The sequence below is a fragment of the Saimiri boliviensis genome, chromosome 13, assembly GCF_048565385.1.
Source record: "Saimiri boliviensis isolate mSaiBol1 chromosome 13, mSaiBol1.pri, whole genome shotgun sequence".
Classification (NCBI taxonomy): Eukaryota; Metazoa; Chordata; class Mammalia; order Primates; family Cebidae; genus Saimiri; species Saimiri boliviensis.
The window spans coordinates 23,788,115-23,814,474 of record NC_133461.1 but is presented as its reverse complement, the minus strand read 5'-3'; the positions used below and the strand labels follow the sequence as shown (position 1 = coordinate 23,814,474).

General features: G+C 40.7%; 1 protein-coding gene across 6 annotated transcripts in view; it reads right to left on the bottom strand.

Moving 5' to 3' along the window:
• CCDC68 (coiled-coil domain containing 68) overlaps positions 1 to 26,360 on the bottom strand; it is a 61,813-nt gene that overhangs the window by 10,573 nt on the left and 24,880 nt on the right. For 4 of the 6 annotated variants that reach the window (XM_074383404.1, XM_039463777.2, XM_074383402.1 and 1 more), the window contains 4 exons: positions 25,303 to 25,431; positions 20,101 to 20,183; positions 12,178 to 12,283; positions 10,107 to 10,190 (listed from right to left, as the gene is read on the bottom strand). In XM_074383404.1, coding sequence (XP_074239505.1) covers positions 10,107 to 10,190; positions 12,178 to 12,283; positions 20,101 to 20,183; positions 25,303 to 25,431 — 402 coding nt within the window. Of the gene's footprint in view, positions 1 to 2; positions 4,717 to 10,106; positions 10,191 to 12,177; positions 12,284 to 20,100; positions 20,184 to 25,302; positions 25,432 to 26,360 lie in introns of those variants that run through there. The other 2 variants (XM_074383406.1, XM_074383405.1) reach the window with 2 other exon arrangements.

The following is a 26,360-nucleotide window of genomic DNA, read 5'->3' as shown; positions in this document are numbered from 1 at the left end:
AAAAAAAAATGCAGAGATCAAATCGCTAACATATTTATTAGCTATCCCCTCAATGCTTCTATTTAACCCAACTCCTGCCTCGCTCCTTGGCAGTAAGTTTGTTATTGCAATTATACTATAGAACAAAGAAAATAGCCAGTTGAAAGTCACTAAATATTATCTCTGAAGATGCAGATACTCCCTGAAAAATGCATAATTTACCAAGGGACTAAAATATAGTATTCTGATTTAGCATCTGAAATTCAACAGCTGAAGTATCTATATTTTATTTTACAGAGTTTTAAAAATACAGACAAATGAGAAGAACTTTTAAAGAACCTTGTTAAAGATACCCACAATATCAATCGCATGTTCATCTTTCTTTTGAGATCTCTTTATTATAAACCCCATGAAAATAGGTCCCATCTGCTTTTTACTGTTAATATAAGTTCATGGCCTCTATAGCCTCCATTTTCTTATGAAGCCTTAGTTTCTTCATAGCTATACTGGTGGTAAATAATACATGCCTGCCTACCTTGTGTAAGTTGTTGGAAGAAACAACACATGAACATGATATTTTACATCTGGAAGTACTCTTGTAATTCTGGGAGTTCATGCAACAGCTAAGAGAAGGAATGGTTAGGGTGCAAGTTCTCAGGTACAAATCCTGGCACGGCCACTTACTGGTTATGTGACATCATTTAGGATATTTAACCTCTCTGAGCCTAATTTCCTCATCTGTATTGCAGATATAATAACGCCTTCTTCACAGATTTAAAATGAGACAAAAAATATGTCAAGTGCTCAGCTAGTGGCTGGCACAGATTTTAAGACTTAAAAGGAGTTGGTTATGATTTTCTAGTCCAAGTGCCTTTTTGTTTGTTTGTTTGTTTGTTTGTTTGTTTGTTTTTGCGACAATGTCTGGCTCCGTCGCCCAGGCTGGAGTGCAGTGGCACAATCTCGGCTCACTTCAACCTCCAACTCTCGGACTAAAACCATCAGGATGTCACTCAGCCTCCCAAGTAGCTGGGAAAACAGGTGTGTGCCACCATGCCCAACTAATTTTTGTATTTTTGGTAGAGACAGGGTTTCACCATGTTGCTCAGGCTGGTCTTAAACTCCTGGACTCAAGCAATCTACCTGCCTCAGCCTCCCGAAGTGCTGGGATTGCAGGTGTGAGCCACTGTGCTCAGCCCCTAGTATTTTTTATAACTATAAATTGAATTCCAAAGACTTCCAGTGCCCCACATCCTATTCACGGCAGAGGTCAATGCCAGGCTGTATACCGGCACATTTTTGTAACTATAAATTGAATTCCAAAGACTTCCATCTTTATAAATTTATAATTTATAAAATTTTATAAAAATTCATTTTATAACTATAAATTGAATTCCAAAGACTTCCAGTGCCCCACATCCTATTCATGGCAGAGGTCAATGCCAGGCTGTGTACTCTCATCCAGAGCCAGGGCTTTCTCTACAACACAGCCAAGCGAGCAATTTTACTTCCCAGATCTGGAAAGTGACACTTAAAACTGTGAAGGATCATGACCAGTGCTGAATTGCCAGTGAGTTGCACTGGCAGGCCAGGGGTCTTTAAAGGACACACCCACATTAAAGTGTCTGAGACCAAAAGGTAGCTGGGTGGAACAATGACAGGTGATGAACAGGGACACCGGCTCCCTTCCCTTTCAAGGAAAACAGGCTTAGAGCATCATGTAACTATAGTTTAAAAGGTATTTTCTTTCTTTCTTGTTTTTTCTTTTTTTGAGACAGGGTCTCACCCTGTCCTCCAGGCTGGAGTGCAGTGGTGTGATCTCAGTGTTACAGGGTGTCTTTTATCTGGCTGGAAATCTTTGTGGCCGGTGGCACCTTTGCCAGAGTTTTGCTCGGGTCTGCTGGGCTCATTTTATTCACTGAGCCTGGAAGGCTGCATGCCACTGGTCTAGGTTTCATGCCTGCCAAGGGCAAGTCAGATGTGGAATGGTGAGGGGTGTGTGACCCAGTGTGGGGTCTGCTACTGTGCACAGTCAAACATGCCGGCTGCTACAGTGGGGTGTGCAGCTCCAGGTACTGGCATGGGTGCTGAGGCTGCAGCCGGACCAGACTTATCGCAAGCAGCTTCCACAGCTGGCACCAGGGAACACAGTGGCACCTGGAAGCTTGGAGATGCCAGGAACCGCAAGGCCCCAAAGAGAGAGTCACAGCCCTAGCTCAGGGAGCTTCCAGGTCTGGGATCCCCAAAGGGCCACAGCTCTTTCCTTCTCTTTGCCTGCAACATGGCGAGCAACGGGTATGTGTCAGCCCTGTTTGTATTACAGCTCTTTTAACCCAGGCACCCATTGGGTTCTGAGTTCTTGTCTTGCAACCAGGAAGAATGATGTACACAGACAAGTGGGGGTCAAGCAAGATGAAGAGGAGATTTACTGAACAATAGAACAGCTCAGTGGAAACCTGCAGCGGGCAGCTCCTTTCCGCAATCAGGAGCTGTGTCCTAAAGCATGTTCAGCTCCTCGCAGAGAGGGTAGCTCCTCTCTGCTAGGCAAGTAATCCCAACAAGTGTTCAGCTATCTACAAGAGGGTAGCTTGTCTCCACAGCTGGCTGTCCCATCATCTGTGCAGCTCTCAGCAGAGAGGAAGCCCTAGAGTGGGTGCCTCCTCTCTGCAGGCAGGGGGTAAACCTGGGGCATTTATGGCTTCAAAAGGGAGGAAGTGTGTGCTGATTGGTCCATGGGCGGCCATGGGTGGGCCCAGAAAAGGCAACACAAGTTCCCACTCCAGTCCGCAGGGATTGGCAGCCCGGCCCCTAGCCTTTAGGATCTCCCTGGCTTACAGGTGGGAACTCACTGGGGAACTGCTCCTTCTGACCAGGAGCCTGTCTGCCTTCTGCTGTGGTTCATCACGCCCAGGCTGTTTGTGCCAAGGGGCACCTTCAGGACAGTGCCAAGCTGCCCTCAGCACCCCCTTGGCTTCCCTCCCATGCTTGTTGGTGCCCAAAGTCCAGAGGGAGTTGAGGCAGAAAGAAGCTGGCATGTCAGCCCTATCCTGACCATGCACATACCCAGCTGGGCTGTGACATTGACCAGGCTTGGACCCAATTTTGCTCTGAGACTGGAGAGGGTGCCAACAGCAGAGGGAAGCCAGGTAGTGGGCACAGGCACTTCTGAGCCTGCAAGGGCGGGGCGGGGGCCTTCCCAGGTCCCTAAGAGTACAGGGATTCCTGAATCTACAGCCACAGTTTGGGCAGGTGGAGCTGTGCCCAGTGGGGGTGGGGCTCTTGTGGGCTCCATAGAGCATATAGCCCTGACCACGCCTCCCTGCTGTTGCCAGTGAGAGGGCAGTGGCTCCTCCAGATGGCCCACCACAGACATCAGTGGCTCACTGCAACCTCCACCTCCACCTCCTGGGTTCAAGCAATTCTCTTGCCTCAGCCTCCTGAGTAGCTAGGATTATAAGCATGTGCCCCCAACACCCAGTCAACTTTTTTTTTTTTCTTAGTAGAGGCAGGGTTTCACTATGTTGGCCAGACTTGTCTTGAACTCCTGGCCTCAAGTGATCCATCCTCCTTAGGCTCCCAAAGTGCTGAGATTACAGGTGAGAGCCACTGCACCGAGCCTACAAGATATTTTCTGAAATTCCACCTGATGGTTTGAAGTCAATGGTCTAGAGTCAGTCTTGAATTGCGCCCCTTCGTAGCGCTCAGCATTTATCATTAATAATAATGGAAAGATGGGGCCAGTGTCTTCATGTGCAGTCATCATTCCACTGTGAAATTTCAAAAGTGAAGTTAAGTTTCACCCAGAAAATGTACTTCAGATATGATGAATTAACGATAAAGATCTCCTCATACAATGAATATAAATCTATTATACACTCCAAACAAGTGCAGGCACATATTATAGGCCAAGCATGTGCCTAGAAAAAAGTCCCTCTCTAAGTACTTTACACGTGATGAAGCGATTTGAAGCGCACTCTCTTGATGACAAGCACCATTGGAATGAAAATATTCTGTGACCGGTCAATTAGGTAAAAGCTACTTAGGTTTTCCTGGAATAAACTCCCAGTTTCTCAACCAATTCAGTACCAAACAATACAAAAGCATAAGAGTTTTTATGTTAGATCCTCTTTAATTTATTTTAAATTCCATGCTGATTTGTTTCATCTACAGATTTAGGTATTTAGCCTTGATTCATAGACTTGTCTGATTTTTTCCTTAACTAGGACAGTATATGCATGAGTTTTATTTAAAAACTGCAAATCACTGGCCAGAATATGTCTGCCATTATTATGGCTCTGTCTAAGGATAGTTTATTCACATAGTTTTCAAGAAGAATATAATTTTTGCATACTTAATATTTTAGCAACACACTCCAAGAATTAAATTTTAAGGATGATGGTGCTTATATAAACTAGGATACTCCTCAAAGTTTATAAAATGGAGTAATTTCTGAAGATGCATTTCCCTAGGAGCAGGTCCTTAGTGAAGAAACTAAAAATGCTAGAAATATGAGTGTCAGAGAGGTAAATTAAGATGAAGAAAGATATGTAAAAACAGGAAGTAAATAATTTTGGTAGGGTTAAGCAGAAATTTTCTGGTGGTGTTTAAAACTGGTTAAGAAGAATTAAAGATTTTTTAAAAGATAGGGTTATATGAGTCAATTTTATCACCTTTAGGCAGGAAAAAACTGCTAGGATAGAAAGACCACCACAGGAAAAAAGTGTTTCCATGACTTAAAAGCTAGAAGTAAAATAGAAAATATTTAATACAGTAACTGTGACAATGACTAAAATCAGTATAAAAGATCATGAAAATTTAATGTCATAACCATGTGTTTAAAAATATATTGGATGCACATATATATTTCACAAACATGTACACACACACACACACACACACACACACACACTCTTAATCACCCAGTGTATTAGTCTGTACTGACGCTGCTAATAAAGATGTACACAAGACTGGGTAATTTATAAAGAAAAGAGGTTTCGTGGACTCACAGTTCCACATGGCTGGGAAGGCCTCACAATCATGGCAGAAGTCAAAAGAGACACAAAGAGACACAAAGACACATCTTACATGGAGGCAGGCAAGGGAGAATGAGAACCAAGCAAAAGGGGTTTGCCTTTATAAAGTCATCAGATCTCATGATACTTATTCACTACCACAGGAACAGTAAGGAGGAAACTAGCCTCCTTACTGATTCGATTATCTCCCACTGGGTCCCTCCCACAACACATGGGAATTATGGGAGCTACAATTCAAGATGAGATTCGGATGAGGACACAGCTAAACCGTGTCACCCAGATATCCAGATAAGCAGATACTGGCGGGGAGGCATGTGCTGCAAAGCCAGGCAGACTCAAATGCAGGTTTTGCCGTCTGCTAGCTGAGTGATTTTAAACAAGTCGCTCAACTTTTCTGACCCTCAGATTTTCACTTGCAAAATGTAGTGAATAATAACTCTCCTGGAGTAGCTTTGAGGATTAAAGAAAACCAAATATGTAGCATGACTAAACAGAAATGATTTTAGTATGAATGAGAAAGTGATGCTGTCTTTAGGGTTGACAAAATTGATGTGTTTAAAATGTTGTTCAAGCTCTGATGATCATTTTTCATAAACTGAATCAGTGTATCCTGTTATTTCAGGAATTCCAAAATGGTCAGTGGCCTTAAATTTTCAGTGCAAGGTAGTGTACCCCTGCACATTTTATTCTAGTTTAAAAGCTTTCACTAGGAATAGGATAGAAATTGATTTACTGTGGGGCTGGGTGAAGTGGTTCACATTTGTAATCCCAGCACTTTGAGAGGCCAAGGCAGGAGGATCATTTGAGCCCAGAGGTTTGAAACCAGCCCTGACAACACAGTGAAACTCTGTCTCTACAATTTTTAAAAAATAAAATTAGTCAGGTATGATAGTGTGCACCTGTATTCCCAGCTACACAGAAGGCTGAAGTAGGAGGATTGCTTGAGCCTGAGAGGTTGAGGCTGCAGTGAGCCATGATCATGCCACAGCACTCCAGACTGGGCAACAGAGTGAGACCCTGTCTCTAAAAAACAGACAATAAAATAAAATAAAATAAGTTGAATCACCATGGCTCAAGGTCACTATATTTACGTATTTAGATACCTAATCCGACATCACATGCTCAGAGATGCCCTCCCTAATCCCTGTTACTCTGTGACTCCTCACAGTTTTCCATTCTTCCTCAGAGTACTTGGCACTTCCTGATGAAGCTGTATACTTGCTTGTTTATTGTCTGTTTTCTCAAAGTATAAGTAAGATGAAGTCAGGGACAATCTGTCATATTCATGGCCATATACCTAGCACTTAGAACATTTCCTGACACATCATAAACACACAAAATATCTACTGAATAAATAAATTAATATGGCTTGGACTTTTTAAAGCTCAAACGGGCATGGTAACATTCACTACTGTTAAGGAAAGATTTATCTATTGAAGAAAATAAATGTTGAGAACATAAAGTCACTCATCAGATACTGCGAATATTTGAAACCATTTTTCTACAGAAGTGTTAGAAAACACTGGCTTGAGGCTGGGTGTGGTGGCTTACACCTAAATCCCAGCACTTTGGGAGGCCAAAGTGGGTGGATCACCTGAGGTCAGGAGTTCGAGACCAACCTGGGCAATATGGTGAGACCCTGTCTCTACTAGAAATATAAAAATCAGTCTGGTGTGGTGGTGGGCACATAATCCCAGCTATTTAGAAGTGTGAGGTAGGAGAATTGCTTGAACCTGGGAGGCAGAGGCTGCAGTGAGCAGAGATCATGACATTGCACTCCAGCCTGGGTGACAGAGCAAGATTCCGTCTCAAAAAAAAAAAAAAAAAAAAAAAAAAAGAAAAAAAAAAGAAAAAGGAAGAAAGAAAAAAAAAACACTGGCTTGGGTTGAGCTAATACAGAGAATCTAAGACAACACTGAGAGATGCTGTCACATTACTGTAGAGAGTCTGTCACAAGCCAAGAAGTTTCCATGAGAGGTGAGAGGACACACATCTATTTCTGTGACATAATTGCTGAATAGTCAGTAATTATTTGCTGAATTTTGGAATATACAAACAGAGTATAATGGAAACAAATACATCTTCCTGGTCTAACTGTTTAACCAACAGGCCAGCTGGATAATGTACAGTATCTGGGCTAAGTTGTCAGTTTATTTAGGAAGATAAAACCCTTCTTGGGAACAATATAAATAAATAGACACAACTAAAGAACACAAAATTGAATTAGAGGCAGTAGTACCATTGACACCTTGACTTTGTGATAAGAATGGGCACTTAATTAGATATGAGCAGAGCCCAGAACCATATGAAGTGAAAGATCTAAGAACAATGCCAACCCTAAAACAACCTCTCCAATTAAAACACATTACAGATATACAATAATTAAAGCAGTAAGCTATTGGAGCCAAAATAAGCTGATTTGCTGTTGGGACAGTTTCAGTAAGAATTTAGTCCAAAACAAAAAGGCATTTCAAATTCACTCGCTAGCGAGTAAGTTCCAGAGAGCAGGGCTCATGTCAACTTTGTTCAACATTGTTTTCCAGAATTTAGTGCCTATATCATAGTAACCACTCAGTAATTAAGTGCAGAAGTAATTACATAATTCGTGATGTGGAAAAATGAAAAAATAAATGAAAGCTTAAAAATGAGAATACAATAGATAGGCATAGTGCAGTGCCATATATATTCTATAGTTACTATGTATACACAGGTATATAACAGGCACACAGATTCCCACAAAACACATATACACCCAACTGTGCTGAGTTGGTACCCAGGGATGGTACTTTTATCTGTGATTTTCTTGTTCTATTTGTACATTCATGTGTCCTAACTTACATGGAATGAATGAATGTCAGTTACATAAAAAGTGTAAGAAACAGGCTGGGTGTGGTGGCTCACATCGGTAATCCTAGCACTTTGGAAGGGAGAGTTGGCTGCAAATTGCCTGAGGTCAGGAGTTTGAGACCAGCCTGGCCAGTATGGTGAAATCCTGTCTCTACTAAAAATACAACAGTTAGCCAGGTGCCATAGCTTGTGCCTGTAATCCCAGCTGCTCAGGAGGATGAGGCAAGAGAATCACTTGAATCAGGGAGGCAGAGGTTGCAGTGAGCCAAGACTGTGCCACTGCACTCCAGCCTGGGTGACAAAGTGAGACCCTGTCTCAAATATGTTGCTACATGTAATAATACAAGAAAAAATATTTTACCAAGTAATTTGCCTCTAAGCAAGAAAGGGAGTGAAGAAATGTCTTTAGAGAACATTTCATAGGAGGCTCCACTGTGGTATGAATCACATAATCAGAAGGTCCCCTGATATAAATTATCCAGCTATTACTGGGCACTTGGGTGAACACTAGTTTTGAGCCAATTATTCCGCAATCAAGGCATTTTTAGATGCACAGAGCTGAGAGCAGTGTGTTAATCAGTCCCATACAACCTGAAGAGGGTGAGAATCTAACAAGAGTGTGAGGTTCAATGAAGTCTATCCACAAAACCAAAGAACAGTTGTCCCCCGGGAAAATAGAAATGGAAAATGAGGCTAAAAAAATTAAGATGTAAAAAACTGTTCTAATGATTTTTTATCTTCTGTTTGGGGAAAGCAGAAAGAACATGGCAGTGGAAGGAACAGTTCCAAAAGATGATAAGGCCTCCAGTGGGAAGTTAGGGCATCTCCACAGTCCATAGGATTGGACAACATTTACATTGGCAGGTGACAATGAGCAGAAAAATCAAAATACTGAGGGACAGAGTAGAACAGATTACCAGCTCCAGGCAGTGGGTGATGAGCCATTTGACAGAGACAGAAGCAGAGACACAGCAAGAAACGGAGCTGAAGCGGAGTTGCTGTGGGGTCTTCCGAGGAGCCCCAGCCTTGGCAGCGGCTTCACTGCACTTCCTGCAAGGCAGGGGCATTGCCAGCTGGGGACGGCAGCTGAGGGCCAGCAAGGGGGTTGATATGGTTTTGGTCTGTGCCCCCACCCAAATTGCACTTTGAATTGTAATCATCTTCACGTGTCAAGGGCAGGGCCAGGTGGAGATAGTTGAATCACGGCAGCAGTTTCCCCCATACTGTTCTCATGATAGTGAGTGAGTTCTCACGAGATCTGATGGTTTTATAATCTTCTGGCATTTCCCCTGCTGATACTTCTTTTGCCTGTTGCCAACGTAAGCCACGGTTTCCACCTTCCGTCATGCCATGATTGTGAAGCCTCTCCAGCGTGTGAACTGTGAGTCCACAAACCTCTTTTGCTTTATAAATTACCAGTCTCGGGTTTGTCTTTATGAGCAGCATGAGAACAGACTAATACAGGGGTCCTGAGGAAAGGGGGTCTGAGTGGGAGGGAGGAAAAGCATGTCTTACCCTAGGACATTAGAATGTATTGTGCTCAGTTTGAAAACACTGAAAAGCAAGGCCATTACAACAGGCTTCTAGAAGTGGGTAAGCCTGGAGGCAAAGGCTGCCTGGATATGAATGAAGAAAAGAGAAAAGAGGACATCTCAAACCAGGAAAGGATCGTGTGTGGGAACAAAGGCAGGACACAGGAAGCCTGGCCATCTGGCTCGAGTGGAATTTCCACACGAGTGGACTTGAGTGAGCTTCTGATTCAAGTCCATATCAAGAGAGGTTATCATCTGTCTCTCCATTACAGCAAGTATTCTGGAAAATTTAAGTGAACTTTTCATAGTCATTTAATTACATTAATAATATTTAACATTAATAATGCTAGTAATTTAATAACATTATAAAATCTTTTAAACGCTTCATAGTTTAGCAATCATTAAATTGTCACTCTTTTTTTTCCATAGCGCTAATTTCTTACGTATAGGAGATGCACATACACACCCTCACAAAACGACACTTGGATACACACAGACACACACACATATACTTAGACATAGACAGACACAGCATACACAGTCACGCAGACACACTGGCATGCCTGCTCCCAAACAGACATACTCAGAGTTATACAAGCATACAGTTGCACACTTTCATACACAGGCTCTCCGATACTGACACCCTCATGCACACAGATACATATACACACACCACTCACACCTTCATAACAAAATGTAAGACAGATTCCCTCCTTACCTGGGCTTCAAGTATGTTAACTTTTTCTTTGAGATTTTCAATTCTTTTGTCTTGTTCTTTTAAATTATTTTTTAATCCTTCCATCTGAGAATTAGAAAACACAATAGAAAAAAATCTTGTCAGACCACAGGAAATAGGTACTTAAGTCAGAAATTGTATGGATTTCTGAAGTCAGAAGATATTCATCAAATTAAAAAAATAAATAAATCCCAAAGCATTAGCAGACTCAGCAGGCAACAGAAAATACCAGGCCAAATTGACACCTGGGGCTGAAAGCCCTCAGCTGGTGCTGTTATTCACTTTAATCTTTGGATAACCTGTTTAAACCAAGTTCAGCAGGAGTGCCTCCTGTGAAAGTAGCCCTGCCCGCCCTTTCTGCGTCTCAGCAACTTAATGTTCTCATCCTGCAGATGCAGCTGCTGGTGGACAGAATGAAGGCTGCTGCCTGGTGTGCAGACGCTCCCTGAGGTAGAGACTTGTCAATCAGCGACACGATAAGGTGAGCCTGCTTTGCCAAGAGGCAATGTGAAATTGGGAGGTGGGGTGATGAGATTCAAAACGGTGCAAGAAGAGAAGGGACATGGATTCTAAGACAACTTTGCCACCACTAATTGTCATTAAACTGCTCTGTAAAAAGAGGATGTGGAGTGGCCCCCAAAGTCCCTCCTGGCTCTCAAATTACACTACTCAATTCTCTGGCCTTTTAGTGAGGTCATAGCTAAGCAAGCACAAAAGCTATATTTATGTCAGGAAGGCTCTGGAGTTATTTGGGAGGACTTCTATTTGGCAGTATAATAATTGGATAGAAGTCTGATTTTAAATTTTGAAACAGATACCCAAAAGCAGATGAATGCATATATATATATATATATATATATATATATATATATACACACACACACACACACACACACTTTAAGTTCTGGGGTACATGTGCAGATCTTGCAGGATTGTTACATGCCTTGGTGGTTTGCTGCCTCCATCCCCCTGTCACCTAAATTAGGTATTTCTCCTAATGTCATCCCTCCCCAATCTTCCCACCCCCTGCTATCCCTCCCTTAGCCCACCAGTCCCCAACAGACCCCAGTGTGTGATGCTCCCCTCCCTGTGTCCCTGTGTTCTCATTGTTCACCACCTGCCTATGAGTGAGAACAGGCGGTGTTTGGTTTTCTGTTCTTGTGTTTGCTGAGAATGATGGTTTCCAGATTCATCCATGTCCCTGCCAAGGGCATGAACTCATCATTTTTTATGGCTGCATAGTATTCCATGGTATATATGTGCCACATTTTCTTTAGCCAGTCTATCCTTGATGGGCATTTTCATTGGTTTCAAGTCTTTGCTTATTGTAAACAGTGCCACAATGAACATAACAGGTGCATGTGTCTTTATAATAGAATGATTTATAATCCTTTGAGTATATACCCAATAATGGGATTGCTGGGTCAAATAGTATTTCTATTTCTAGATCCTTGAAGAATTGCCACACTGTTTTCCACAATGGTTGCACTAATTTACACTCCCGCCAACAGTGTAAAAGCATTCCTATTTCTCCACATCCTCTCCAGCATACCTTGAAGTAGACTTTAAATACACACTTCATCATCTAGCTGGCTGCTACCACAATCCCACCTGCTTTGCCACCTGTCAGGCTGCTCTCAGAGAAGAAGGGCCAGGCTACACACCTAACCTAAAACACCACCTAAATAAATCATGAGGTTATGAAAACAGATCATTTTATGCTCAAGGAAGGGCTGAATCTCCTGATCTATAAATTTGTCTAAAGACCAGTATACATTATTTGGCTCAAAAGACTTAGAAAATCACTGAAACATTAAAAAAAAACCCAGATATACGTGATTTTACAAGCTATCTTCATTGAGAACATTACAGGTGTTGGTGTTACAAACAAGAGAGGGCATTGAAAACAGAGCCATACTGCATGAGAAAAAGAAAGGATGTGTCAGTAGGAAAAGAAATCTCATTGCTTCTAGAGTCCAGGCAAGCCACTTGTATTTGGGCTCCACGCTGTAAACATACCATCTGCCAGAGAAATACGCTAGATTAATCTGACCTCCTCGATGACACTGCGCAGGTTCTGATGCTGGGAGTGAATCACAAACTGCAGATGAGAGATCTGCTCCTGAAGAATGGAAATCTCCATCTGAAGGTCCTGGCATCTGGGAATGCGAAGGAAAAAAGAGTTAGAGAAAATGATTGGCTTACATGTTCCATAGCTCGCCCTTATTGCTAGGCCTCCTACACATTTCCCTGCTACTGGGGATCTGGTAGGTAAGACCCCAGAACCCCATTATGCCACACAGGACACTGACGATAAATAGCTATGAAGCAGGCTCTGATTTGCTTGGCAATAAACTTGAATGAGAATATCGATTCATGTCAAAAGCTACTCTCTGGCCATCTGTGACTCCTCCAGCAGGTAGTGGGATCAAGTTACATTCCACAGGATAAAGCACTTATAAGCTAAATTGCCTTGCCTGAGCACCCACAGACCTGGCACCCATCAAACTTCACAATTACATGGCAATAGCAGAGTCAGGACATAGGAGCAGAAATGGAGATTTTATATACGAATGTATTTTTCAGAAACCAATTTCTGATGATTCAGGCTTAGTATACGTTGTGGTTTCTCTGTCTTTGTTTTATTTTTTATTTTTTGGCTTCCTACTTTTGGTAATTCTATGAATCAGTAGGGTAAGGGAAAAAAGAGAGGAAAGGAAGAAATTAAATTTTAGCAAATATTTTTGAGTCCACATCAGCCATTATGAAAAAAAAAGAATAAGTCAATTTTGAATTTAGATTATTTATACTTTCCCAAAGCTCCATCCAGCTAACTGGAATTGATTGTGCTCTTTTGGCTGTTTCCCTTCTTGCCAATGTTATTAGAGTTATGAAGCCACATGCATTGTGGCAACTGTGTGCTACTGTGTTTTAGATGATAATGAGAAACATGTGATTATCATACCTACACAACGAAATCTCACTGTAAAATTCCATTTCCCTCCTCTTGATTAACACTATAAGCAATTATCAAATTAAGGAAAGCTATGAAAGAAATGTAGACTGTCAACACAGGCTGAAGGAAGATCACTAGTTCAACTGTGCCTATATTTTATCTACTGTTTATAACACAGTCATTTAAAGGACCCTCGTAGCTGGCAGAAAGCCTTACCCTGGTCTTTCTCTCTTGGAGAGGGGCAACGGGAAATCCGAACCAACTAAATGAGCAAGGAGTCCCTTGTTTTTCTTTCCATTGTCCACGGTAGGAAGTGTTTGAAAAGAGATAAGCTGAATGCCTGATTCAGATAAAAATGCTTTGTGCACATGTAATTTGAACTGACAATGGCAGCAATACTCAGCCCTCACAGCATTTCCAATTCAAGTTCAGAAAATGGCTGTATCAGTACCAGCCTGTATTCACATTAGATTTCAATTGTCCCTAGACTTGAGGTTCAGAGGCTTCTTGAGGCACAAGAGACTGAGGAAATTTTACGACCCCCAGCAGGTGAGGCTCCACACCCTAAGGATGCTGCAGGGAGATGAAAGAGCCTCCCAAGGAGATACCAGACTTTGGATGTCTGCAAACACTCCAAAAAGAAAGTAAGAAGGCTTACTGCCTACGGAGACTCTTCAGGGGCAGGACGTCTTCAGAAGTCCAGGAAGACTGGGTGTGTGCGAGGGGCAGGGCTGAGAAATCTGCAGATGTCGCTCAGAACCCTTGGAGGGTAGAATTGCTGCGAACATGCAGAGGGTGGGGTAACTGAGGAGCCTCAGAAGGAAACTTCAGTTACTAGGAAAAGATGACTTGAGAATATAAAGATCAAAACAGCCCAGGAGTAGTGTTTCACACCTGTAATTCAAGTACTTTGGGAGGCCAGGGTGGGAGGATCACTTGAGGCCAGGAGTTCAAGACCAGCCTGGCCAACATGGTGAAACCCCATCTCTATTAAAAATAAAAAAATTAGGCCGGGTGCAGTGGCTCATGCCTGTAATCCCAGCACTATGGGAGGCCGAGGTGGGTGGATCACTTGGGGTCATGAGTTCGAGACCAGCCTGGCCAACATGGTGAGACCCTGTCTCTACTAAAAATACAAAAATTAGCTGGGCTTGGTGGCATGTTCCTGTAATCCCAGGTACTCAGGAGGCTGAGGTACAAGAATCGCTTGAACTCAGGAGGTAAAGGTTGCAGTGAGGTGAGATTGCACCACTGCAATCCAGCCTGGGCTGCAGAGCAAGACTCTGTCTCAAAAAAAGAAAAAGGAAAAAGATAAAGGTCAAAACACAGAGGGCAAACAGAAATTGAGTTCATAGCTGGTGCTGAAGTTCACAGTTGTTCCAGCAAGGAAAGTAAAAGAAGAAAAGAAAAAGAAGAAGAAAAAAACCCAAAAACCAGAAAGAGCAGCTATGACTCACTTAATGGTCAGACTCAGAACTTTCCTGGGAAGGAATGAGAAAGAGCTTAAGATGCCTTGCAGAGACAAGCAGGCTGGCTTTGAATATGCACAAAATATAAAAATGCTGTAAGCTGTTAAAGGTTCGTATTTAAAATGGTTCTCTTTGTGTCCCATAACCTGGAACCTTGGAACCGATGGAAAAAAAAGATGGCTTTAGGCAAGGGAGACAGAGGTGGTTATTTTTCTATCAAAAATACCAAGCTCAGAAAACTTTCCAATGTATTCCTTGAAGATATTGCCATAAAGTTCATTGTAAATAAAACAAAAAACAAAAAACAAAAAACTTGAGATTGGACTCAAGATGGAAGAAAAATATTTTTAGAAGCACTCTTGAAAACACAAGGCTTTGGGCTTCACTTATCTCCGCTAATACTCTAAAACAGTGACTAAAGGACATTGCACAAAATCTCTATTAGGATTGTTCAATAAATATGAAGCCTAGTAATCCATTTAAGACCTTTAAGTGTAAAAATATGTCTAAGTAAGCTGCCACTTGATCTTCTTTTGAGCTTTGTTACTTATCTTTCTGACTCTACTGCCTTAGCTTCCTGAGTAGCTGGGATTACAGGTGTCCACCACCATGCCCAGCTAATTTTTGTATTTTTAGTGGAGATGGGGTTTCACCATGTTGACCAGGCTGGTCTCAAACTCCTGATCTCGTGATCTGCCCACCTCAGCCTCCCAAAGTGCTGTGATTACAGGCGTGAACCACTGCACTCAACCCAGTCTTAATTAAGAGATACACGAGCAAAACTGGAGGAAGAAAACATAAGGAAGGGCCAAGCCTAAGAAAAGGAGGCAAATGTCTGTATCCAGGATTCACGCTCTGCTTTCCTATGTCTCAATATAATTTTTGACCATGTTTTCCTCTGCGATGTAACTGAATACAGACATAAAGCAAATGTTGGAATTAAAGCAGAATTGAAAAGGTCTGGCTTCTAAGCAATGCAGAAGACATTCTCTTTCCCATTATTCCCACTAAGGACAACTCAAAGCCCTGGATATTGTATATGAAAAAAACACAAGAACACTCAGTGGAAAGAAGCCAGACTGGCTCCGGAAACTGGGATCCAGGAAAGGATACGATGGTTAATCCTCTGGGTTTTCTTTTTATCTCACACATCCCAGACTTGGGGCCAGAAAAAAACCAGCAGCCTGGAATGCCAGTGGGGGCAACCAAAAAAGCCCCAACCAAAAGAGAAGAGACTCTCTGCCCTACCCTTCAGAGGAAGGGAATTGAAGGTTCTCTCTCAATTCATCACTGAAGGAGGGGGAAGAGACAACTATTTCTGGTTCTCTTCCTGTTAGATTCCTTAGCATTCAAGAAAGGAAGTCGATCCTATCTTTAACTGCAGAAATGTGAAAAGAAATGACTTTGGGTTTAATTAGCAACATGGGATGATCATAGAAGAAGCACTTGACAGGAATCCCACCCTCAATTTCTCTACTACCCAAGGTCTCCCAAAGGCTTGGTGGAAAGAAACTGAGTCTATGGAGAATTGTCTCTCCCTCCATTCCTCGGGATACTCAAGAATCTTTCTTTGGGTCAACTTACACCATAGAGGGTGGCATTATTGGACTTTTTCACAGCGACTTCTTTTCCTCCCTGTTACAATGGCTTTGGCTGGATTGTGTTGGCATCATGCTCTTCTCTTTTAGATGATGTTCTGAGTTACAGCCTTTGCGTTTATTACAAGGGGTCAGTTGAAGACATTATTCAGGGTTCTTTTTATGATCATACCCTGGGCAATTTTCTTTCTGGCCTTATAGATAGATTAGAAATAACTGAATGATCCCAAAGACCTGATTTGTTTTAATCATGTGGAATTGTGACTAACAAAACTAAATATTTCCTGTTTGGGTTGGCTGCTGGAAAATTTAAAACTGAGTCAGTGGTCTACTGTGAGCAAGTCTGTAGTATCCATGGGCCTAATTTTGTAAGTGAACCTTATGGTATACCTATTCTTACATTTCCTTGTCCTCGTCATCTAATTTTTTTCCAATTTAAGTAATCATGTTATATTTTATGTAGCTTTTATAAATAACTTTAAATTTTCTTGAAATTTTCACAAAGGGCATGAATAGCCTGAGCATGGTCATAATTACATAGCCCAAGAATATAACATGTTTAAGTCTTTATAAAAGTACATTTATTACCAGGGATTCATGCAGTAAAATGCTTATGAGAATGAAAATTCCAGAAGAAACCAAAAAAGCTAGATGCTTAGACAAAGGAAATAAATGTAGCAACTGAAGCCATGTTGCAGGCTCCAAGAGGCTACTTCTGAGCACACTACAGATAACTGAGACATTGGAAATATGAATAACCCTACATAGAACTCCCACAGGAAGAGAAGATAGTGAGATTAGTGGCATCCTAGAGCTTCTCTGAAGCTATAAAAGAATATTGCTACCATCTGTGGGGACTCATATTGCCTTCTATTCAGGATCAATTTTTTTTTTTTACTTCTATGAGTGTGAACATCACTGACTATGGGCTCCCAGTGGAATAAAGGGTAACTAGGGACCACAGCCACAAGAACAGAAGGGGTTAGATTCTTACCATTCCCAGACCAGACTAAGGGAAAGACTCAGCTGAGATGCAGGTATGGCCCTGTTCACATTTCAACAAAATTCATGAATGTCTCTTACTATTTTCCATAAAATTCTTCTTCATTATTATTTTCAGTGGTGGCATCAAAGGGGTGCCTTGAGATAACCCTCTCGCCCCAAACTGCCACAGATAAATGTACAGTTTAAGTAACAACCATATGCTTTGACATGCAACCTCAGCTTCGAGGTCTCTCCTCCTCTAAGGAGTTTCCATTCCTAAGCAGCATCTATGTGAATATGGAGGGGCCAACACTATTTATTTTTACAATCCCCTGTATTAGTCTGTTCTCATGCTGCTATAAAATCACACCTGAGAGTGGGTAATTTATAAAGGAAAGGGATTTAGTTGATTCACAGTTCTGCAGGGCTTTGTGAGGCCTCAGGAAACTTACAGTCATGTTGGAAGAGGAAGCAAACATGTCCTTCACATGGCAGGCCAAAACCGCACAGCAAGGAGAAGTGACAGGCAAAGGGGGAAAAGCCCCTAATAAAACCATCAGATCTTGTGAGAACTCAGGAGAACAGCAGCACTGGGCTAACAGCCCCTATGATTCAATTACCTCCCACCAGGTCCCTCCCATCACACGTAGGGATTATGGCAACTACAATCAAGATTCTCATCTTTTTGGGTGGGGACACAGCCAAACCATATCAATCCCAGTTGTGTTTCTCCAAAAGATTACTCTAAAAAAGGCCTGCATATTTGTTTGGATGTGGCAAGGCAGAAGGAGAAGTCAGAAAGCGGCCTTTGCTAATCATTATTCAGAGGAATTAAGAACCCAGTTTGAGAGATTTTCAGAGGTTTCAGAAATAAAAGAAAGATAATCAAAATCCTGTATAGCAGAATGAGCACACGCTTTGCTATTTTGAAAATACAGAAGCCAAAACTCCCAGTTTTACAACTTCTGAGAGATTGAGCATCTTGGACAACTCGATTCAAACTTTAGCTTTCTCCTTGAAAGGTGAATGAAAGGATTAAAGTAAAGAAGGTACCTGGGGTTATTCTGAAAACTGCAGAGCATTTGACCTGTGTCAGTAATGAGTAATAGTAATAGAAGTATGGAGTCAACCTTATTTTTAAGGAAACAAATCTTAACTTTTCTGTCTCTTTTTTATGACCCTATCTATCAATCTTAACCTAACAGAAACCCTCTTTTTTTGTGGTAGCTTAATCAAGTCTCTTTTGCTTCAACCAAAAGAGTCTGATCTCTACTGATTTCATTGTTCTGTCACTTCACAAAGTGAATGCTTCCACAAAAAGCTCTGAAAAAGTAATAAGTCATCACAGATATGTGTGATATCCACAATCTAAAAAAGAAAAAATTGCATAAGCCTGGATGTTGAAAAACCTTTCTAGAAACACCAAACATCCATTTTCCCCAAGAAATTTCTAAGACTTCCTTAGGCGCTTTTAAAGCATTCTTTATAACAACGGCTTATATAGAACAGAAGTGAAAGAATAGATCAAGTTGGTTTTTAAAACAGCTATGTTGTTGGCTCAGAGAATGAACAATAGCCCTATTACTGATTTTTTAAAAATACATTTTTAAAGGAAAAAAAATCAAATGTGGACAGCCTGAACTTTTAATGGAAGATACATTGTACGAATCAGTAGTTCTGCTACATAGAAAAACTCTACTTAAGAAAAAATCCTGTTTAAGAAAAAAATATTAACTGAAGACTTACTTAGAATTAAGTTATGAATATCCATATGTAATTCCAATATCTAAGGAGACTTTCTGCAGTATTTCCTTCATTCTCTACAAAAATGTGCAGTGTTATAAAACTATCTTAGAAGTCCCCTCTCTTAGGCTGTATGCTGGTTGCAGGGAAGAAGATAGGAAAATTAATAACTTACTGGTAGCCTAGTATGTGTCAAATATGTGTGCATAATTTTCAGGGTCAGCCCATTATATGTGGTCAAAAACGCAGGAATACAAGCCAGGCAGAAGGTCCAACATATGAGGACAGATGGGAAGAAAGATAATAAAAGAAAAGAAAGCAGCGGGGAGCCTGTAGGGGGGAAATCAAAAGACTTAGAAAGAGGAATGTCTGAGCATACACCATTGAATAAATGACAACAAGAATTCTGTCCGTAACAGTGCCTGATATCCTAGTGAACAATAGTTCTAGGTTGACAAACTAAGATCTTGAAATTGATTTGAGTTTTAGCACTATTATATCATTATATCGGAACACAGAATGACTGTGTTGGGCTTAGAATTTTAAAAAAACAAAAATCTCAGAAAATGTCTTATGATTTATTATATGATAATACAGAGACTTCCAATAGCAGCAGAGTAGCACAGCAATTACGGTGATATCCACAAACCTACCCCCAGCATACTAAGGACTGTGGCTGCTTTTAAATTATGAGTATTTATAAGTAAGTTTAAAGAACTAAGGATATTGTCCATAGCATTTCCTTCACCCTACCAAATTCAGGAGTATCAGGAAATTATCTTAGAATTCTACTTGTGGACTGGCCACTGTAATGCAGCTGTAGAAGAGACTCACTAACAAAGACAGAAGCATTGGAGAATAAAGACCTCTCAAGCATAAAGACCTACTTAGAGAATAAAGACTTACTTAGCGCAAAAAGTAAACCAGGAGGTGCCAGGCTTACTCACTCATTCACTCTTCAGGAGGACTAAGCTGCCCACAGGTTTCCCTGCACCCCCAGTGAACTCTGCCCTGCCCCACTCCCAACTACCCTGTGATTCCTCTGAGTCTGAGGAAGGGGAAGCACATAACTACATATCTGTTAATCCTAGGAATTCAACCTTCTTCCTGCACTGTAGTCATCCTGTTTCTTTGGGGGACGGAAGGACTTCTGTTCCCTGGCTGGCATACCAGTGGACAGGAGAGAAATCAGGAACTGCTTTTACTTAACAGGTAGCTTCGCAAACCTTTTTCCATGTGTAGCACTGGATTTGAGTTGCAGTAGCTTGTTTTCCAAAGACAGTTTTTTTTCTAGTAGTGTTCTCTTCTCCTAGGAGAAAATAAGATACAAATTTTGCTAAACAGGATGTGTATGTTTGGTAAGGCATTCCTCTGTTCATAGTAGAACCATGGTTTGAGCTAAAGAGCTGATTTCACATGTGCCGTTATTCCCCATCTGGCCAAGTACTCCGTGTGTTTTACGCGCAGTTCAACTGCAGGCCGAGAATAGTTGTCTTCAGTCTCTCACCTGCCTGGAGGACTTTTGCTCCTCCTCCAGGGCATGGCCCACAGCCTGTTCAGCTCAGCCTCTCCCATTCGCCTCTCCCCATCCTACCCCACATAAACAGCTTGCTCATCCCTCACTAGGCACTGGCTCTCCCACCCTTATACCGCTTCCCGACATTAGACTGAGTTGGTGGTATCTAAGGACAGTAGATACCCTACCCACTACTATGGCATCTGTCGGAGAGTAGTAAATAAACGTATGTTTGATGAAGGATCGAGGCCACAAAGGATACAACTGCTTTCCAATTAGGATACAGGAGAAACTGAGGTTGCAATTTTATGATACTGAGAAAGACTATCTTTTAAAAATGCCTTAATTTGGTTATTAAGCGAAACTCTTTCCATCCTAAAGGAAAACAAACAAGACCATAAAAATGAAGCTGAGATGACTGTGTTCATTTTATATTTGATGGCAATTGGCTGAAAACAGGAATTTGGGGCTTTGGCCTGATGATTGAGGTTGCCAAGTTGGAAAGAATCAAGGGGGAGTGAAAAGAGGGAGGAATTGGTATTGGCAACATGGATGGAATTGACTAGAAGAGATGTGCTGAAACTATCTACAGTGCTGTTTAAAATTACTTCCTGCTGCAACATCTGAATGAGTAGTACACAGCGAGGCAGTGCTGTATAGCAGGGACTTACTTGGTTTCTACATTTTGGCCAAGGTTTTAAACTCTCTGGGCCTTACCACTGTTAAGAAAAAATAACCCAAACTTGGAAATAAAAACAATATACAGCACGCAGTTTTAATGTCATATTGGATAATTGTTTAATCATCTGACCCAAGATTTAATTATCTCAGAGAATTTCCCTGTGTTTGTTTCTATTATTTATTATTTTATTAGAGCCCTGATTTTGTGAAGCTGAATGTAAATTTGTAGATTTCTGTCTGGTGGAAGAGATAATCAGATAATCCCAAAGATTATGGGTTAATTGCCTTAAAGAATATTAACTGTTTTTTAAATGTAATCTAGTAATCCTATTCTATTTTCGCTTTTTCTCCAAAATGGTTATAAATGGCTAGTTCCTCAAAATATTTTATTTAAACCAGCTTTCTCATCTTACAATTTCCTTCAATAATCAATGAGTTAGTTGCAACATTTGACAGGCATTCATTGTATATTTATTTGATTCATACTTTTATCTTCTGAGCATTCCTAAAATGGGGATAATATTACCCATATTGAAATGTTGGGAGGATGGAGATAATATATGTAAGAGGCATACAGGCTTCCTGGCACATATTTGGACCTCAGTATATAATAATTTGAAGGTACCAGTTACTTCATATCTTATGTGTTCTGTTATTTTTTTTTAATTATGCTCACTTTTTCAAATTTTTCTTATAGTATTCTTGCCACATAGAAATTGTCCTGGAGTTACCCTAGCTGTGTTCAAATTATTTCTGAGGGATCACAGATACATCTTGCAAGCATATGATGACGCTTGGATTATCAAAGAAACACACCACAGATAATGTATTTTGAATTTGTGGGGTGAGGGAAAATGGTTCCTAACAACATTAAATAGACTTACTCTTGATTAATGGATTTTCATAAACAGGAGTCAGGGAAACCAGACAGCCGGACACATAAATGCTCTACCTTGGCCAGGCTCTGGCATCTAGTCTGGGTTCTTTTTGCCTCCTCTTTGACAACACAGAAAATCACACCATACCAGATAGCATTTCTCAGGCAATGTCTTCAGGAAAGGGAAAGGGAGTTTGCAGCACCACGCAGTGGGCAACCCACTATTCCCAGAGCCATACCTCGAGACAGCTCCAGGATTCCCTCCCCAGACTGATCCGAGTGGGCACCAATTTAAATCATTGCCAAATGGTAACATCTGAATGATTTGGGAACTAAGTCTATCAGTTTTGTCCAGCATTAGAGAAGACAGGGGCATAATGGAAAGTGGTATGATCTAGGAAGTGGAAGATTGTGGAATCGTTTCTGGTTCATGCTGTCCTCATTTATAAAATTATGATGAGGAACTAGGTGGTCTCAAGAGTGCCTTTCAGCTCTAAAATTGCAATACAGCTAAATCAATGACTTCAGGAATCAAATATGATGTAACAGAATTGCACTGCTAGCAAACGGAGCATATGCTATATTAAAATGCTCTTATTGGGCATTTTTGCTAGCTTATCACTGTGTTTATGGAATTCATTCTCACTGAATTCCTGATTAAAGTGGGACAGATGGTGAAGGTTTTAAGTAATGTGTTCATTACCAGACCTCATACCACTAATGGCTATTTACTGGAGCGGTGGATTGTTCAAGTGGGTAGCAAGAAAATTCTTCTCCAGGGGGTACGCACCACCAGGGCAATGTTTATCAATCTTTGTGAGGATGTTCATTTTTAATTTTTACTTTCTTTTTGAACTTGTCTTTTTCCTATTAATACAAAACGGCCAGTACACCCTCCCTTATTCTGATTCCCACTCCCCGCCTGAGACACCCTTCCTCACAGCCTGTCTTCTCCGTCTCTCCTTAAACCAAGATGTTGACAAGCTTTGCTTATTACAGTTTTATTTATTTGCTTGTTTCACAAATATAAAATATTCTTAAACCAATTTGGTTTTATTTTTGTTTTATTTTTTTGAGACAGAGTCCTGCTCTATCACTCAGGCTGGAGTGCAGTGGGGTGATCTCGGCTGGCTGCAACCTCCCAGGTTCAAGTGATTCTCATGCCTCTGCCTCCAGAGCGCCTGGGACTACAGGCACATGCCACCATGACCAGTTAATTTTTGCATTTTTTAGGAGAGACAGGCTTTCACCATGTTAGCCAGGTTGGTCTTGAACTACTGGCCTCAAGTGATCCTCCTGTCTCAGCCTCCCAAAATGCTGGAATTATAGGCGTGAGCCACCATGCCTGGCCTAAACCATTTTTTTTTTTAAGGATAAGACTCCTGCACATTTCCCCTCCACATTATTCCCACTTATCTCCACCCGCCAGAGATTCCAGTAGGCTGTATTCTAGGAAGTCACTGAATTACTGTGGAAGGTTGCTGCATGACCTTGCCAAGCCATGGGTATCCTGTCTACTTCCTCTGTCCAAGATCTCCTGGAGACAGCCCACTGTTGTGAGTTATTATCAGGGAGGGGTGAGGCCATCACTTCCCAAGAAAGTCCTGCAGGATCTGAGCCACTGAAACTTACTCTGGAGTGCGCTCCTCTGCCTTCGACTGGCATTTCACCCTCCCTAAAAGACTCATAGAATTAAGAAAGGGAGATCTGGGAAGTTCTTTGAACCTCACACAATACAGATATACTACATTGTCATCTCCACAAAAAGACTGTCTGGTTCATTCACAAATGTATATCCGGCCCATAGTTCTATGCTGTGGATGGTGGTTTTCAAATATTTGTTTAATGAACAGTGAAGTAAATATACCCCAGAACTCTGAGATGAACTTTCATCTAGTACACATTTCCTGGGGTCACTAGGAAATAGAAATTATCTTCCACTGTTTTTTTGTTAATTGGGAAGCAGTAACAGTGGCTATACTAGTTATACTAGTCTATACTAGACTATACTCTAGTCAATACTTAAATGTTAAGCTGGTTAATCAAGTTGTTTGGTGAAGCAATTATATTTGTTTCCCAGAATTGTCTTTCTTTCCTTGATGCAAACGTTCTTTGTGCTATCTTAGTTTTGTTAAGCTATTTTTTATAGGATCAAGTATTTTGACACTACCAAGTACTCAACCAGATATTACAGTTTTTCCAAAACAGCATAATTATAAACTGTCATGCCTGGATAAACTAATTGCTTAAGGACATTCTAGCCCACTGATTCTGATAAAGTATAAAACTCTGTGACCCACCACATAAACATGCAGCTGAATATTATTATCTTAGAACCACTTGAGAAAAGAGCATATTTAATTTTTGTGATTTCCTCATAGGACATCACAAAGACTATAAATTCAACCAAATCATAATGTTGTAACACTTTAAATTCTTGGGAAATATTTTTAAACAAATCAAAGTTCCTTTGGTAAGAAACCTGAATATTGAAATGTGATGTTTTTGAAATGACATTTATAAAATGGCATAAACCCGGGCAGAATAATAAAACAAATCTAAAAAGAACAGAGGCAAATACAATAAATATTAAAAAAAAGTATTGGCAATATTTACTAGAAGCCAAAACCTACATTCTTCTCTAACCCCAATTCCATTTTAGAGATGCCAGTTTTCTCTTTGTTTTGCTATTTAAAAAAATATTCCTTGATTTGTCCAAATTCTAAATTCTAAGGCATGCATACACAAATTTATGCATTTACCTTTTATATATATTTGGAGCGCTAGCTACTTAAATGAACATTGTATGAAACATTTTATAATTTTTGATCTATTATTACTCTTCTCTAAATATGCCTTCTTAAAGTTCCAATTTCCATAGAACGGATTATCTTAATGTTAACCAAACTTCTCCTAGTACAGCCATAGGTTTTTACAAACACAAAGTGGACTTGGGTGGCCAAAAATGAATACTGCACATTAAAATGCTGTGATTACAAGGACCTGCCCTATTATTGCTCCTAGGAGATGGACTTTGTGATCTTTTCCATTATTTGCACCACAGCCTCACCTGAGTCCCCTTTCTATGTCATGTATTTCCTAGAAAGAGAATGTGACAATGATGATATGACTACAGTATTTGCAGAAAGGTAAATCAATCACTACAGTATAGATCATATGAAATGTTTAAGGGAAAAAAATATTAAATACTTCCTAAGGCCAAGAATTGTAAAGAACACTTTCACTTAATATTATCTTATTTAATTTAATGTCCTATTTATTTTTGTGTTATTTTATTTCTTTTTCATCTTAACCATGTCGGTAAGAAAATCCCCTAATTCTCCAGGGGCGTACCTTTTCCATTCTCTGTACAAGGCTCTCCAATTCCGTAATTTGACTGTGTTTTTCTTCAAGTTTTTCAGCAACTTGATTGAGATTTTCAACATGTTGTTTCAATTTCTGTTCTTTTTCAACCTTGTTAACCTATGGTCAGAGAAACAGTTGTGTTGTGAAAACTCAGTTTTTATTAAACCTATACACATATTACCTCTTCCTATAATTTTCTAATTAGCCAAAAAATTCTGAATTAATACTTATTTAGAATTACTCTTTTGATATCAACGTTTCCTTCAAAATAACCCTGATACAACAACATTAAATCGAGAATTAATAGTGTATAAGTATTCTTCCTAGAATATTTACATATGTTACCATAAAGCATACTTCCTAAACTGGCATAAGAAAGAAAGATACTAATTTAAGAAAAGCAAATTTTTTTTTATTATACTTTAAGTTCTGGGGTACATGTACAGAAGGTGCAGGTGACACATTTATACATATGCTATGGTGGTTTGCTGTACCCATCAACCAGTCATCTACATTGGGTATTTCCCCTAATGTCACCCAGAACAAAAAAAATCTTACATGTTCAATGAAAACATGTTTTATTTTTAATCAGTAAGTGTCATGAAAGCAGAACAAGTCTCATCACTGTATCATGGTGCTACTTCATAGGCATAGAGGACGGGTAGGACTGACGATCATAGAAGTCTCCGTCTAGCAGGCAACAGGCCACAGTGGGACTGTGTCAACTCACTTCTTACTCTTCTGCATGTATATTTAACAAAGCTTGACATTTCACAGGGAAAAGTAAGTGTCTGGCTTCCCTTGTAAATACCAAGTGGGCCTTCCTGTCAGGTCACTCTAGGCTGCGGCTGAGCCCACGTTACAGGGATGCATGCGTCCCGTCCCCACAAGTGCCACCATCACATAGCGCCCCTCATCCACTTCCCACCTATGTTCTTCATCTGCACCCTGCATGCAAGTGAGTTTGCAACTATCACTGTCACAGCCTGAAGCATGAAAGGGTGTCACTTAGGCAGTGAATTTCCTACTGTACTCCCTGGAGACCT